The 15,769-nt window shown below is 37.4% G+C and overlaps 1 protein-coding gene across 2 annotated transcripts in view; it reads right to left on the minus strand.

The window, feature by feature from the left end:
* TOX (thymocyte selection associated high mobility group box) overlaps positions 1-15,769 on the minus strand; it is a 222,122-nt gene that overhangs the window by 30,077 nt on the left and 176,276 nt on the right. For both annotated transcript variants that reach the window (XM_082752321.1, XM_082752320.1), the window contains one exon: positions 10,171-10,401. In XM_082752321.1, coding sequence (XP_082608447.1) covers positions 10,171-10,401 — 231 coding nt within the window. The remainder of the gene's footprint in view (positions 1-10,170; positions 10,402-15,769) is intronic.

The following is a 15,769-nucleotide window of genomic DNA, read 5'->3' on the forward strand; positions in this document are numbered from 1 at the left end:
ATATTTAATTTCATTTTTAACATATCAGAAATCTCTTATGAGGTCATTTTCTTCTCCTCCTTCAAGCAAGCAACAATTATTACAAAAGTAACTTGACAGGAGCATATATGTACAGAATTAGGTAATTTCTATCTTTAATTCAATTAACATTATAATTTAATATTGACTGTCATTCAGGAAGTAAAGGCCCATTCTTATTCTACAACTTTTTTTTTTTTCTTATACAATATTTTATTTTTTGAATTGTCCCAGTTGTGAAAATGGCAGGAAAAAAACATACATATTTTCTGTATATGCAGGGTGGGTCAGCTTAATTTATTCTTATTCTCTTCAGCTTGTTATAGAAACCCCAAAACACCACGATTACATTAATTTGTCTACAAATGGAAGCTGCTGGCATTATTTTCCTACTGTGAATCATGAATGCAAATGTATACAGCATAATACACAGGTTCTTAGTTTACTATTTAATTACATTTCCCAAGTGTACTCAGCAAGGTAGCTTCAAGTCCCCTTACACAGTTAAGCAAAGCAATATAGAAAAAGGTATTTTCTGAAAAAAGTACGAAATACTACCTTGTGCGTATAAGCACAGAAGACAGCAATTAAAATGAATTAGGCCACCTTGGAAAATGGATGCTCTGTGTTCTCCAGTGGTAGCATAACAGCCTGGTACCAGTTCCCAGACCACTGCAGTGGCACCCTTTAGCTCCAGTTCCCTGGGCTAACCATACATGTGGACCACAAATGCTGCACCTACACCAGAGGCTGAATTATTTTTATTATTAGTGATAAACATCCTTAAAGTGGCTGCCCCAATTTTCACTTGGAGATAGATGGGTTGTGGGTTATATGGTTAGCCACAAGTACTCACAAATACTAGATTTACCAAATTAAAACCACAGTAGAACATCTGCACTTCTTTCTATGATGCCAACTTCTGGCCATGTTTGCTTATGTATTTGCTTATTGTATTTGCTGCTGTATAATTCTTGTCTTCCTAGATCATAAATTCCTTCAGGCAGGCTTTGTGTCTCCTGTGCTTTTCTCTGTGTTGGATGATATGAAACTCATCACTGATATATATAACTGAAATATACCTGTAATGCCTTTAGCCAAGTTTTTGCTCTGGTTAGTCATCCTTTCCTGATGAACTTCCTTTGAACTTGCTTGTGAAGGACTATCAACATATCAACGCATTATGCAGCAGGACTCCTACTCTATCCAGTGTGGCTTGCACCCTTCAGGGAAACAGGACTCAAATGTCTGCAAACATGTCCAAATAACAGGCTCTAATGGAAGAAGGAACCATTAACTACAATCCTCTTTGATATTAGGGAGTTGGAGATAGTGAGCTAAACTGACTGATATTCTTAGGAGAAAACGAGACTTTCAGAATTTGTGCCTCATGGTAGTCTGGAAAAGCTTTGTGTCTCCTAGCTGACAGAGCACATTACAAAGAACCATATTGTTTCCCTGGCCTTGCCTAAATAGCTGGTAGGAGGATGACAAAGAAGGGGAAGTTTTCGGTTTATCTTTGTCTCCTTAGAGTTGACACTTCCAAGCAAGTTATATTTGTCTTTTTAAAATGATGTAAAGGTGCCCACATTTGTTTTGATGGAAGTGTTCCATAAACCTGAAAAAATAGTATATGCAAAAACAGCAAATCAAAAAGCAACATGACCGATTTTGACTTTTTGGTCTCTGCAGTGTTACTACCCATGGGAGTATCATTTTCACAGGCTACAGTTACAGGAATGTCATCTGATAAAATACGGCAGGCTGCAATCCAGACTTAAATTCCACATTCAGATTGTCATTCCTGGCTCTGCATACCTATGCTCATAGAGAAAACTTCTATTTTTTCCAAGTGGGAGACATATCTCTAGTTTTAATCTTTTGATTGTGCAGCAAAGGCACCTAGAACTGCACACATTCTTCTAAAATATGGAGAGAGATATTCCCACAGCAGTCAGAAAAAAATCCTCAGAATTGCTTAATGGATACTGAAATATGTTACCATTTGATTTTTAATCTAGGTACATACAGTAACAGAAGGAGGCCCAGGGCTAGCTATATGGCTCAGCAGTCTCTTAGACTGTACAGCATGAAAATGACACTTATGACATATTAGAGGCTTAGGGGAAAGAATTCAGTCTTTCTGGCATGCAGGGTAAAGATCACAGGCCAAATTCAACTCTAGTACAAATAGAGAAACTCTATGGAGTTCACTGGAAATTGCAGCCATTTACGCCAGGACTAAATTTGACCTTACAGGCTCAATGCTTGCAACTTACAGGAGCAAGGTTGTTTATTTCATCAGAAGCACGTGGGATAAAAGCTGGATACAAAACAAATGACATTAAACACACGATTTATTTGGTGATTATTTGCACCTGTTGGATTTTTTTTTTTTTAATGGATGTGAGCCAAATGGAGCATAATAATTGGGCCTAAGTCCAGTTGTGTACACAAATGATTTAAAGCCATGTTCCCGCTGAGCTCAAATATATGGATAAAGGGTTGGGAAGAAGAATGAGTAGAAAATTAAGGCTATCATTTCTAAATATTGCTGCAGCAATACTTAGAATCAATGGTCTTTTTGGCCCAGCTCTTTTCAAGCACAACAAGAAGGTGAAGTGCAGCTACAGCCAACATTCACAACTCCAAGGCAATGTATGGTATTTATCTGGTAGAGTCTGTTACATGTAGTAAATAGGAAATGGGTGCTAGAATTCACCTGCCAGGTGGAGCAGGCAGGAAGCCAGAAGACTAGAGGCTGTTTAACCTTACATAGAGTAAGAAGAAACAGTTCCTATTGCATTTTTTTAAGTATTTTTTTTAATATATTTTTTGTATTAAAAAAAAAAAAAAAAAGGTTTCCCCTCCTGAGTGCACAGTGCAATTTCAATACAGGAATTTGTCAAGAAAAACAGTGGAGCTCCAAACAGGCCTAATGTGCAGCACTGTAAAAGTGACTTTGGTAGTGCAAGTAGCTAGGAGGGAATGTGTAAGGTTTTTGTCTGTTGTGCCTATTCCTGAATCCATTTTGTCTGTAATTCACTTTGGCAGTATGCACACGCAGATGTGCCTTTGCTTCCTATTCTCATTTACAAAAAGAAAACAAAGCTAAATTTAAACCTTGTGTGCTTGTTTATCTAATAAATTGAAGGTACATTCTCATCCTCTTACAAGTGTTTCAAAGTTACTCCTTGGAGATTACTTCATTAGCACAAACATAAAAAAATAATAATAAAAAAAAAGGTCCTCTCCATAGAGGGAATGAGGGAATGAGAAGTAGATAAACAAGCATCTGCATGAGTATATGAGCATAAATAAGAGTGAAAAAAATGTAAATTTACGTTTTCAAAATGCTACTGACTACCTTGACCTGAAGATCTCCATATACCTCTGGAGCTATATGGTTCTCGGTTCTCGAGAACCTCTGGTTCTCGGACTTATTGAGGCGCACCTGGGGGACAAAGCAGTCATTGGTCCCAGCCAGCATGGGTTTGTGAAGGGTAGGTCCTGCCTAACTAACCTGATTTCCTTTTATGATAAGATCACCCGTATGGTGGACCAAGGGAAACCAGCTGATGTGATTTTTTTGGACTTCAGCAAGGCTTTTGACACGGTTTCCCATAGGATCCTACTGGACAAAATGTCCACCATACAGCTAAATAAAAACATCATACGATGGGTGAGCAATTGGCTAACGGGCAGGGCCCAAAGGGTTATGGTAAATGGGGCTGCGTCAGGCTGGCGGGCGGTCACCAGTGGGGTCCCTCAAGGCTCCATTTTAGGGCCGGTACTTTTCAATATTTTTATAAACGATCTGGATGTAGGAATAGAGGGTATTTTGAGCAAGTTTGCTGATGACACCAAACTTGGAGGAGTTGTGGACTCAAATGAGGGCGTAAAGGCCTTGCAGAGGGATCTGGACAGGTTGGAGAGCTGGGCGATCACCAACCGCATGAAGTTCAATAAGAGCAAGTGCCGGGTCCTGCACCTGGGACGGGGAAACCCTGGCTGCATGTACAGACTGGGCGATGAGACACTGGAGAGCAGCCTAGAAGAGAGGGATCTGGGGGTCGTGGTAGACAGCAAGTTGAATATGAGCCAGCAATGTGCCCTGGCAGCCAGGAGGGCCAATCGTATCCTGAGGTGCATCAAGCACGGCATCGCTAGTAGGTCAAGGGAGGTGACTGTCCCGTTCTACTCTGCGCTGGTGCGGCCTCACCTCGAGTACTGTGTGCAGTTCTGGGCACCACAGTATAAAAAGGACATGAAACTGTTGGAAAGTGTCCAGAGGAGGGCTACGAAGATGGTGAAAGGCCTTGAGGGGAAGACGTACGAGGAACGGCTGAGGTCACTGGGCCTGTTCAGCCTGGAGAAGAGGAGGCTGAGGGGGGACCTCATCACAGTCTACAACTTCCTCGTAAGGGGTTGTCAAGAGGCAGGAGACCTTTTCTCCATTAACACTAGTGACAGGACCCGCGGGAACGGGGTTAAGCTGAGGCAGGGGAAATTTAGGCTGGACGTCAGGAGGGGGTTCTTCACAGAGAGGGTGGTTGCACACTGGAACAGGCTCCCCAGGGAAGTGGTCACTGCACCGAGCCTGTCTGAATTTAAGAAGAGATTGGACTGTGCACTTAGTCACATGGTCTGAACTTTTGGGTAGACCTGTGCGGTGTCAAGAGTTGGACTTGATGATCCTTAAGGGTCCCTTCCAACTCAGGATATTCTATGATTCTATGATTCTATGATTCTATCTTAACAGATGCACTGAAGTCTCTTGAACTTCCTGATGCCCTTACTCTGGGCACTCCACATGCAAAGCCATGCAACAGGAATGCAATGACTCTTCCACCCATGGGATGAGCTTATTTGTCACATCAAGGTACATCAAGTGACACAGCATAGTGTCCCAAGAGAGAGGTTACATGTCCCTGGAGACCAGCATGAGCCAAAACCTCTTGAAACACCAGTCTCTGATCCATTTGTATCTGAGTCACGTCTCATACCACAAGAGAAGCTCTGGTGTTATGCCAGGAGTTATGCTACATCGAAGTGTCAGCATTTTAGTCATGAAGTGTTCATCAGCTTACTTTTAAAGCTCCTCCCAACCTACCTGATTCATTCCTGGCACTGGATAAGGTGCTGCTAAAACTTCACCATTCTCTTCCCCAAAAAAGAAACTTATAGAACATGCTCAGATATTTTTTATGCCCATATTGGTCTGAGTTATTTTTACTGACCAAAATAGAAACCCTTGAAAGCTTGTGGGTTACAATGAAAATGCTAGCAACATCAGAAAAATTGACACTAATGCACAAGGACTTCAATTTACTTAAGCATTGGTAACATACAATCCAAGTTCCATCAGATGTTAAAGAATAAACTGCAGCTTTTATCTAGTGGGTCTTTGAGCACCAATGAGGAGTAAATGATTTGATTTTGTAAGCTCAGAGGATTTGTCAGCTGCCTCATAAGTATAATTCTGGCTCTTCATATTCCTGCTGCTTCTAATTTAGCAGGACAGGCTCATAATTGAAGCAAATTAACTATTTACACTTGCCACTTCTACCAGGGGAAGAGGACACATCAGCAGGAAAGAATGAGTGGGAAATTAAATTCTTCCCACTTGTGTCAGATCTGCCCTTATATAAACACATTAACAGTAATTTCATGAGGCATCAAACATAGGAATAAATACTGAGGGATAAAATAATGAGGTGTTGCCATTGAGCTAACTGTTGCAGCTAATATTATTGTGTATGAATTATGCAGCCTGAAAGAAGGCATATGTTACAGCACTCAAACAGTCGCTTCGCCTGCTTCATCTGATCGTTAAGTTTTGGGCCCCTTAGGTGAATCCATCCTTTTTCCTGCTGCAAGGCCAGTGCAACACTTAAGTAAGCCCACAGAAACACATGCTCACACATACACACGTACATACACACACTAAGCTGTTCATAGAAGGCCAACTTCATTCCTGCTAGAATTCCAGTTAAATCACTGAAGCTACACCAGAGATTAATTTTGTTGAATAGACATTCAATTCCATTTTTAGTATAATAGCACATTTATTAATGTCTTTGGCTGAAGTTTTAAAGTTACACTAATGTAAACAAGAACATTTTGTTTGTAATTTGCCATATATACTACTGCTTTACTAGGTCTCCAATTAGAAACCTAAGGTTTATTTAGTACACACACATCTGGTACTGATTTAAAACGACTCTCCTTTTTCATCTAAGGACAGAAAATGACCTAAGTAGCCTTTTTACCTAGTTTGAACCAGCATTCTGTCTGAAAGCCACAGACTTGACCATTTAGCATGCTGAACCCTCTTCCCTGGGGGCTGTTTTTCTCCCCTTTGCAGTAAAAACGTGTGCAAAGGGCAATGATGTACATAAATAGGCTATAAAAAGGGATGCACAGAAAAATAGTATTGACTAAGGAGAAAACAATGATCGTGACAGTAAGAGAGGATCTAGAAAAGCCACTGAAAATATCCCTGTGCTGTGGCTACAGCACTGGGGAGAATTTATCCTAGCATACTACTGCTACAGCTGCTTTCCATTCACAGGTTTACTAATCAGAACACTTTTAGAAAACATTCACAGTGAAAAACGAAGGAAAATGCACAGTCCCTGCTTCTGATTATGTGTCATTATTGTACCCAAATTGGAATTTGAGAAAAAAACTATGACATCATAAGTCCCTTTAATTCCTAGAGCTCTCTGTGTATAAAGGTTTGGACATACAAAATACAAACACACACCAGAGTTGTTTGAAAATGGTTGTTGTATACTCAGAAATTAAAGGGAACAGTTATAGCGTATGACACAAAAATATAAATGTCTTTATATGGTAAAATGAGAGTGGAAGTACACTGGTATATGCTTTAACCTAATAAATTGCAAGATTTGCATAGTAAGAGAATCAGTGTGTGATAACTTTTAAATATAACCCTAACCTCAGCAAGGCACAAAGCTTTTTTGTCATTCAAATTCTGTTTTCTCAAACAACATTTTCCTAGTTTATTTGCAGTTGGAAAAACATATGTGCTTCTTGCACAAACCCTTTTAAACCACAATCTAATATGTCAGGTTAATATATATATAATTTTTTTTACAAAGGCTTGGGCATACATATACTGCCCTCAGGTTGTTACTGTACTGAGTTTCAATACATTTACTTATTCTGTGGTTCTGTGGTCAATCTGCAGGGATAAACAAGAAGAATTCTGTGCATTTCAGAAAAAGCTGGCTCAGGTCATAGAACAGAGAAGATTTCATTCTGGCACAAAAAGACAGGGTTATTCTTCTTTCTCAATAGCTGCATTATGTTCTACTTTCTGATTCATTTATATTTACTATTTAAATAGTAAAAGGAGTTCCAATTCAGGAAACATAATTTGGAAACATAATTCTATTTAAATTCCAGAATAAGCATTTGCTTCCAAAACATAAAAGCCAGAAGCTTTATGATAATTGATTTTTTTCCCTACAACTATAATCATCAATAAATTTCATCAATAAAGTATTCCTCTAATGATGTTATTATTTTCTTAGTTAACTACTTTTGAGTTTCTGAAGCTTCTTCAATGCAAAATTCCAAATAATGCATTAATCATTAGTATTTTTAGAGTCCAATTTCCCTACTAGAGACACAGGTTTCATAACAGTTACTAATGCTCTGGATCTGAAAAATTAGGCCTTTAAAATACAGACTATCTAGTCAGTTAAGATGTCTTGTAATCATTACTTTGTACTATTAGTTCCCTAATGGAATAAAGAATGAGTTTAAATTTATTCTAGAAAATAGGATCTTTTTTTTTTTTTTTTAATAGGGAAAAAATCTTTTATTCTTTTTGTACAATGCTATATTAGAAAGAGCCTGGGCCTGGAGTTTTAACAAGTACTTAACAGATGATAATGAACAGGCAAAATGAGTCAAAGAGCAACAAAGACATGTTAACCAAACTCTTGGAATAATTGGTTTAAAAATTCAGTTTTAGCCATTTTTTCATGGATGTGTTATGTGGATTCTGCAACACATCATTCTCCTGTGTTCCAACTTAAATTAAGGACAACTGAGATAAGGAAAATAAATTGTGTTCTGCTGTTCCACTGTGGGACTTACTCAGTTATTGCTTTCAACCAGAAAAGGAATCCAAGTTAAAGCTGGAAAATTTATTTATTTTTTATACACTTTTCTTAAGCCAAATTCTATGGAAAGACTGGTAACTTTCTTCTGGTACTAGTAAAATGACAAATTCCATGGAAATACGTATTCTTTTAGCTTGATCTCCATTATATGGTGCTAGACTGTTACGCATGAATTTAAGTCTTCTGTTTTGTAAGCAGAGCAAAAATTATGGAAATAAAAATGATGACCACTGCAACAGCCACATATTTAGGTCATTATGAAAAACAGGGGATTAAAAACAGGCACAAGATTTGGCGAAATAATTTTTCTGGTTGGTGTCACCACTAGAGAGAGATAACTAGACAGACAGATTCTTGAGAAGTCTGGGTCTTTGCCTTTCACCATTTCAGAAAAGTCTGGATACACAATCCCACAGGCAAACAAGATGGGTCCAAGATATAGATCTAAGTACTTGGAGTATTCTTAGGTGTGTTAGGGCATGCAGATTCAAACATGGGGAGTGATTCTGGTCTACGACCTTTCTTAAGGGTAGAAACTATAGTCTCTTAGCTTTGGCCTGAGGTCCTGGCTAAGTACAGCAGGTACAGCAAGTTGCTTCTTGAACTGCCTTTTGGGTAGTCTGCTGAGCAATGGCTACTCCTTGAATGGTTTAGCATTCTCCCTGCTGCCGGCTTGCAGGTATGCAGGACAAGGAGGAATGGCATGAAAACCTCTTGCTTGTGAGCTTAACAAAAAGCATACTCTGAATTTTTTTAAGTCAAGAATGAATATCCACCATCGTATTCCCAAAAAAGTAATGCTCAGCTACGAGAGAACCTCTGTACTGGGAAGGTCTAAACAGCCTGTCAGATCAAGGATGTAACCTTGGCCTTTGTTGGACATACTAAAAATGGTAGAAGGAAGACACAACACAACAAAATAACCTTAATCATAGAATCTTAGAACCATTTACATGTTAGCCAATCATTTAATCACATCATTTACATGTCAATCAAGCCCAACCATCACCCTGACTTACGAAGTCCCATCACCAAACTATGTCCCTAAAGCACCAGGCCAAGTGAGATTTCTGAACCCTAGATATAGAAAGCTATCTTTCTTCAAGCTAAACCTTCCCAGTGCTGACCTTATGCCAGGGTACATACTGGATAGAGTAAGTGCCAAATCTGGATTCTTATTACCCTTTTACCTTAACAGGCAACTAGACATGCATATACCTTCCAGTTATTTGTGAAGAAAACCGTTTTTTTTTTCAAGCCCAAATGACTTTACCTACAAAAAATCATAGTACTATTTTGCTTTTTATTGCTAGACATACTAAACTATATTTATTATGTAATAATAGTATGTTCAGTGTGAATAAATGAGAGGTACTTTTGTTCCAGTACTCCCTGTATTCCCTGTCTGTCCCCACCCAGGTATCCTGTATCCAATTATAATGCCCATTCAGTATATCCCTCCACACCTGTATCTTTCTTAAAGTTCCCATTTCTTCACCTATCCAATCCATTCTGTTGTCAGATAGCAAAAATGCAACCAATAACAACAGAAAAGTGATGGTTTGCTAAAGAGAGGATGAATGGTATTTGGGGGAACAATTGGGAGCTCAGATATGTGTCAGGTCCTACTGCACAGAAATATATTTTTTGGTGGCAATGTCTTCTTACGCCACACTGTCATAGACAGTGCAATGCTGCCCTGTCTGCCCTGCTCTGAAATCTTGGGCCCACTGACTTCAGCATAAACAAATACTAAACATCATCTAAAGGTTTGTTGTCACACCCTCAACTAAAAAACTCTTTTAGTCGTTTCATACGTTGACAAAAGAAATGAAATAATACTCTCCTTATCTTAGTCTCTTTAAACCATGTTCCTGATATTGCACATATTCAGGTTTCATCCCTGCAAACAAAAGAAGCTGCCTACAGTGCTTAGATGACCCAGATAACATTTTCCTGAAACAAAGCCTCTGAGCTGCAGCACATATTGTACCTGTTTTTGTTCTTCTCCTAAGCCGTCCCACATTGAAGCTACAATTTTAGAGACTTCGCCAAAAGTAGCATTGGGGTTTTGGCCCTTGATGGCTGCTTGAGTGTCTCGGAAGAATAATGCATAGGCAGACACAGGCTTTTGTGGCTCATTTGGGTCCTTCTTCTTCTTTTTTTTGGGAGTTTTGGGTTTCTTTCCCATATCTGAAGCAGGTCTCTTCTCTCCTCCATTGACCTGTAACATAAAATTAGAAAAGTGCTATGAAAAAAGCCAATTTAATTCAGTCCATCATTACAGTTTCTGTAACACACACACAGATTTTGGATTTTGTACGCAAAAAACACAATTTTAGTTGTCATATTTGATAATCCAAATGTTGACACCATCTGACTTAGTCTCCTATATAAAATTTGCTATAAACAGTTCGGATTATGTAACTTTTTCCCTCAAAGGGCTTTATATTTTGCTTTCATATAATTGTTATCCTCTCATGTAGTTCACTTGGTCATCTTCTTACTTCTTCCAAATTTTATCATTAATGGCTAGGACATGCAGTAAATCAAGGACATGTTTGATTACATCCTGACCACCAGTTCAGTCTCAGTCATGAGAACCTGACTGTGAATAAAATGGTTCAAGGTATAGAGAAACTACTGCACACCTTCTATTTAAAATCTGAAGAAACAAATTTTTGCCCGTATAAACAGTCTGGAACCCTTTGGAGGACCAGTTCTGATCCATCTTGATTTAGCTGCATAGTTTTTTCCTCTGCTTATATAAATGCAAATTCCTTATGGTCTGAGAAAAGGATAAGAGGAATGGTATATGAAGAGCAGTGTACGTGCACATGTGTGTACTACTTGAATAAAATAGTGCACGAGTATTTATGCAAATGTGTTACAGGCAACAAAAATTTGCCACTTAATAGCTCAGAGATCTTGATCAGGACCAGGACACCCTCCTTTCCTAGGTGATTTACATGCACATAAGGGGACATAAGGGGACACTGTTCAGATGCTTCAGCATAGCCCCATGGCTACGTGGTTTCTCTTGATAAGATCACTTGGTTTACTACACCTGTAGCACTGATGTGTGATCTTACTAGAGGGCTCAAGATTTTTTTCTCTTGTTGGTTTTGTCCAGTGTACTGCGTACATCAAGCAGTTTGACATATGAGAAGAAGTCATAATTGACCAGATCTGACTTTTATCACATGCCTTTTTTTTTTTTTTTTTGATAATGCATATCAAGTGACACAGCAGTGATATTCAAATCAGCAGAACCACATAAGGAAAATGACAATATTCACCATCTGAGCCTTTTGTATTTTTCTTATATACTTCACTGTGTGGTGCCCAACTGGACAGAGGTGACTACAGTGAACAACCTTGATCACTGTGGCTTATTAAACATGTGAACAACATGATGCCATAATTTGAAAATGAAGTTGATTGTTTCCTAGGCATTACATTACAGTATGTACTTTTTAACTTTAATACAAAGTTAACAGCCATGGAGCCTGGCATCATTTTAGAAAGTATGGAGAAATAGAAGCAGTGTGCTACCTATTATTAATTTATCCAACTCTTAGACTCTTGCTATCATTTCATCCTACAGAGTACCCAAACTGCCAGCTAAATGGTAGTTAAAACTACTAGAGAAATTGTGATTAACTAGGTCTCCCTAGTTAATTTGACAATATCATTCTAAAGTCTTCAGGTAGTTCTATGCAAACTCGATAATCAAGGAGGCTTGACAGCAATTGGGGCCAGAGTAAAAGTTTTTATCTTTATTCTTTGTCGAGGTTTTCCTCTTTTCAAAGTATTTTTTTCACCATGAAATTTACTGGTTCTTTGTCTATTAGGATACCACATTACTTAAACTACTCTTAAACTAGGTGATATGCTGCAGAGACTTGTGTAAAGAAGCCTTTTGGTAAACTGTTCTGAGAATGGCTCTAAAATCTTATTCTCTAACCTGAACAATCAGGAGTCTTCAAAAACCTACTGTTAAAAAGAGAGTACTCACAGGGGAAATTTTGTTTGTCTTATATGAAAATAACTAAATAAAAAGAATATCAGAATTTCAGTACTAATAACCTTGCAAATGACTGAGATGATGGCCTACCTTATGCTCTCATCACTCTATCAGCTTCATAGACCCTACTTCTAACCACCAAAGCAGAGACAGATGGGAAATAAAATAAAAAACATATACTCTGCTAGGCATAGACTTGTGCCTCAAAATCCCTGGAGGTGTAGTTAGCTCATGGTAATCCACCTCCTGTCACGGCTTATTGCTTAATTATGGTGATGTATTTAACTTATTTATCACAAGAAAGCAATAATCTTTCACTTTAAAGAAGTGTACATTAACCATGTTGCACACATAATAGATCACAAGAATATCTAGTGTAGGATTTAAAACTATCAAGTAAGGCACATCGTTGATATCTAAATGTCCCTTGAGAAGCTGGAAAATGTCTATAAGCATATTTAAAATAAACTGCAATAGTACCAAAGCCTTTAATGGAGCTAAGAGAGCTGTTTTATGCACACTATCTTGCAGTAATCGCTGTAGTTTAAAATAGATTTTAATCAAGCACCATCTGCATAATAGGCTGAACAGACAACATAGAATTCTACTTATAACTCTTATCATATAAAGTAAATATTGTAAAACCTCTACCACATAAAGAGAATATGTTGCAGCAGTTCTTTAGTAATTGTGTTTCTGTTACTTAATTCTTGCTACTTGCAGTCCTCTCGCTATCCTTCCTCTAAACTACATTATTTGAAAATCTCTCATAAGTGATATTCAAATGAGCATAGAAGAAAACCCTGTTATCCATCTATGAAGAAATACATATTTGCAAACCAATAATGCTTCCAGCATTTCACAATTATGCTTGGCAATAACCAAAAACATGTTTAGCGATCTAACAGTATGAAAAATGACAAGAATTACATAACTGTAATATTCCAGTGTTTAGGTGGTTGGAATAAAGCATGCGGTAAGTGGCCACTTTGTTTGTAATGTTTTTTTGAGTTACTTACAACTACTGATTTTTAAGTTCTCCCCTTTTTAATTCTTCTAACTATAGTTCCACGTGTTACATTTAGAATTAAGAAGACCTAGGGATGTATACTACTTACACAAACAATATAATTGGTCAAAGACTATAGCTCATACTTCCATGAACATAGGCCACTTTCTGACAGTATATATACAGCCTTATATTCATAGTACTGTTACGATTAATCTTATGGTCAAGCAGCCTCAGCTGTCCTGCTTTTACAGCAACACCATCTAGGACAACTGAGCCCTCTATAATGCAGTTCCTATCCTATTTTTGTGCTAGAGGGTATATGTACAATTCAAAGTCCAAGATGCCTACATGAAACAGCCTTTATTATAACGAGTATAGCCAAAAATATTTAGCAGCTGCTGCCATTAGTTCTGTGTACGTTGGACTCAATTTTGAACAATTTGAATATTTATCATACAATGAACTTCCTGGAAGCTCAACATATGAACAATTACATCAGTTTGTAAAGTTTCCTCATTACTGGCATTTGGAATATGTACTGAAATGTAGCTGAAATGGCTATTTCTTACCTACATAGAAATTAGTGGTTCAGTAGGAATGCAATTATATTTCTAGTCCAAACATATATTTGCTCATACCTTCTGTCAACACATTTTATAAATTCATGCAAACATGAACAGGACAATGAGATTTCTTTATTTTTTTTCTCTAGATAGATATAGTTAGGGATTTCTCTACCAAATCTGCTATCAAAGAACCAGTGGTTTCTCTTTCGTTTGTAAGGCTGGGCATTTAGATGACAGAAACTAACAGAGGTCATCTGACTTTGAGATGATGGAGACCTATTCCATTAGAAAATGTATGTTGTCTTTTTGATCAATGTTTGTACAGTGGCAAACATCTCTTGCTTGCTAAATAGCAGAGTGTCACTAGTGATATTAATGATCAGGTGAATTCACAGTGATTTGTTTTTTACACAGTCCTCATAGCAGGAACATCTTACTAACTTCATGAAGGTGTTCATATGTGGTGAGACAGCCTTCTACAAGGCTTCAACGTGTGCACTTCTATCTAAACAGAATAATGAGTTCTAGCCCTGATCTATTAAGTAGTATCACACCTCTACATGACAGTTTATAGGAAAAAGAAAAGTTTAACCAAAGTTATATATATTCAGGTAAAAGGCAGAGGTTTTCACAAGGGACACAATGACTGCTCTACCTCTTCCTGTCCACATCCAGTACCTTTCACTAGGAGGAGAATTTCTGCAGTGAGAAGAAACTTCACATATCCCTCCAAAGCAGCACTGAGAAAATTTAATACATTGTGGCTGTGGAAAAGGATCTTAATAGCAAGCTGGTTATCTCTAATATCTACATATCTCTAATATCTATCTACATAGCAAGCTAAGTATCTCTATCCATGAATGCATCGTCAGCTTCCAGGGAAAACAATGTAACAGAAAGATGCACAGCAGAGGGGTTTAAATAATAAACTATAACACTACACTAGCTTTTTATGCCAATTATTCAAAATCTCTTGCCTTTATGGAGGAAACTATAGTGGAACTATTGCTTCAGAATCCAACTGTGGCCAGCTTCAGGCATTTTCAGGAAGATGTAAGAAACCCCTGAGAAGACAGGTATGATATAATGTACCTGCCATAAAGTTTACAGTTTAATCCCTATTAGTTGGAAACTAATTTAAGCTTTCTATCATTATTAACCAAGTTTAATATCCTTGAAAACATTGCTGTTTGAACAGAAATTATGATTATTGAAAAATGTTAAGGCAATGTATCAACTTCTGCATACTGTTATTTTCTCAATTTCTATGCCTTTTCTCATCCTTTTTTGTTTACATTGTGCATGAGAGGATTTTAAAGAGAGTTTTCCAAAATATATATATATTTTTTTTTTTTTTTACAGTTGAACAATATATAATCTGTCTTCTGCAAAGGACCAATTTGTACTTGGTCTGCAGTGATTATTATCTCTTTATTAAAATTATTGTCTTCATTTGCTGCATGAAGTCACAATCCTACACTTCTGCTAGCATGAAGTGTTGCAGTGGAAAAGTACATCAGAAATATGGGTTAAATAAATTAAGTATTTGATAAAAGAAAAAAGGACACCAATGATTTGATTTGGTGTTTCTCCGGGACTTTACAGTATCTTGCACACTCCCATCAAAAAGTACTAGCAAAGAAAATGGAGTAGCAAATAAATTATTCTGAAAAAGTAATGGCTGCCTGGAATTATTTTTACCTAGTAGTATTCTAAAATCTCCTTCAGTAACGAAGTGCTCATTTAAAATGTATGAATTATTCAGTAATTTTTGAAACCTAAAGTTTGAGGAATTAGGTGAAAGACCTGAAATAAAACTTTAAATCTGAATTTATTTAAAATGCAGTAAAACATATGTCTTCAATTACATGATTATTTTATAGCTTGAGGCATGAAAAACAATATAATTTGAAAACAAATCAGAATTATACTTCTTGACTGGATTATACCTCCTCAGTGACTCACAATGCATTTTCTTCACATTCCT

Source organism: Aythya marila (genome assembly GCF_965140915.1).
Source record: "Aythya marila genome assembly, chromosome: 2".
NCBI classification, from domain to species: domain Eukaryota; kingdom Metazoa; phylum Chordata; class Aves; order Anseriformes; family Anatidae; genus Aythya; species Aythya marila.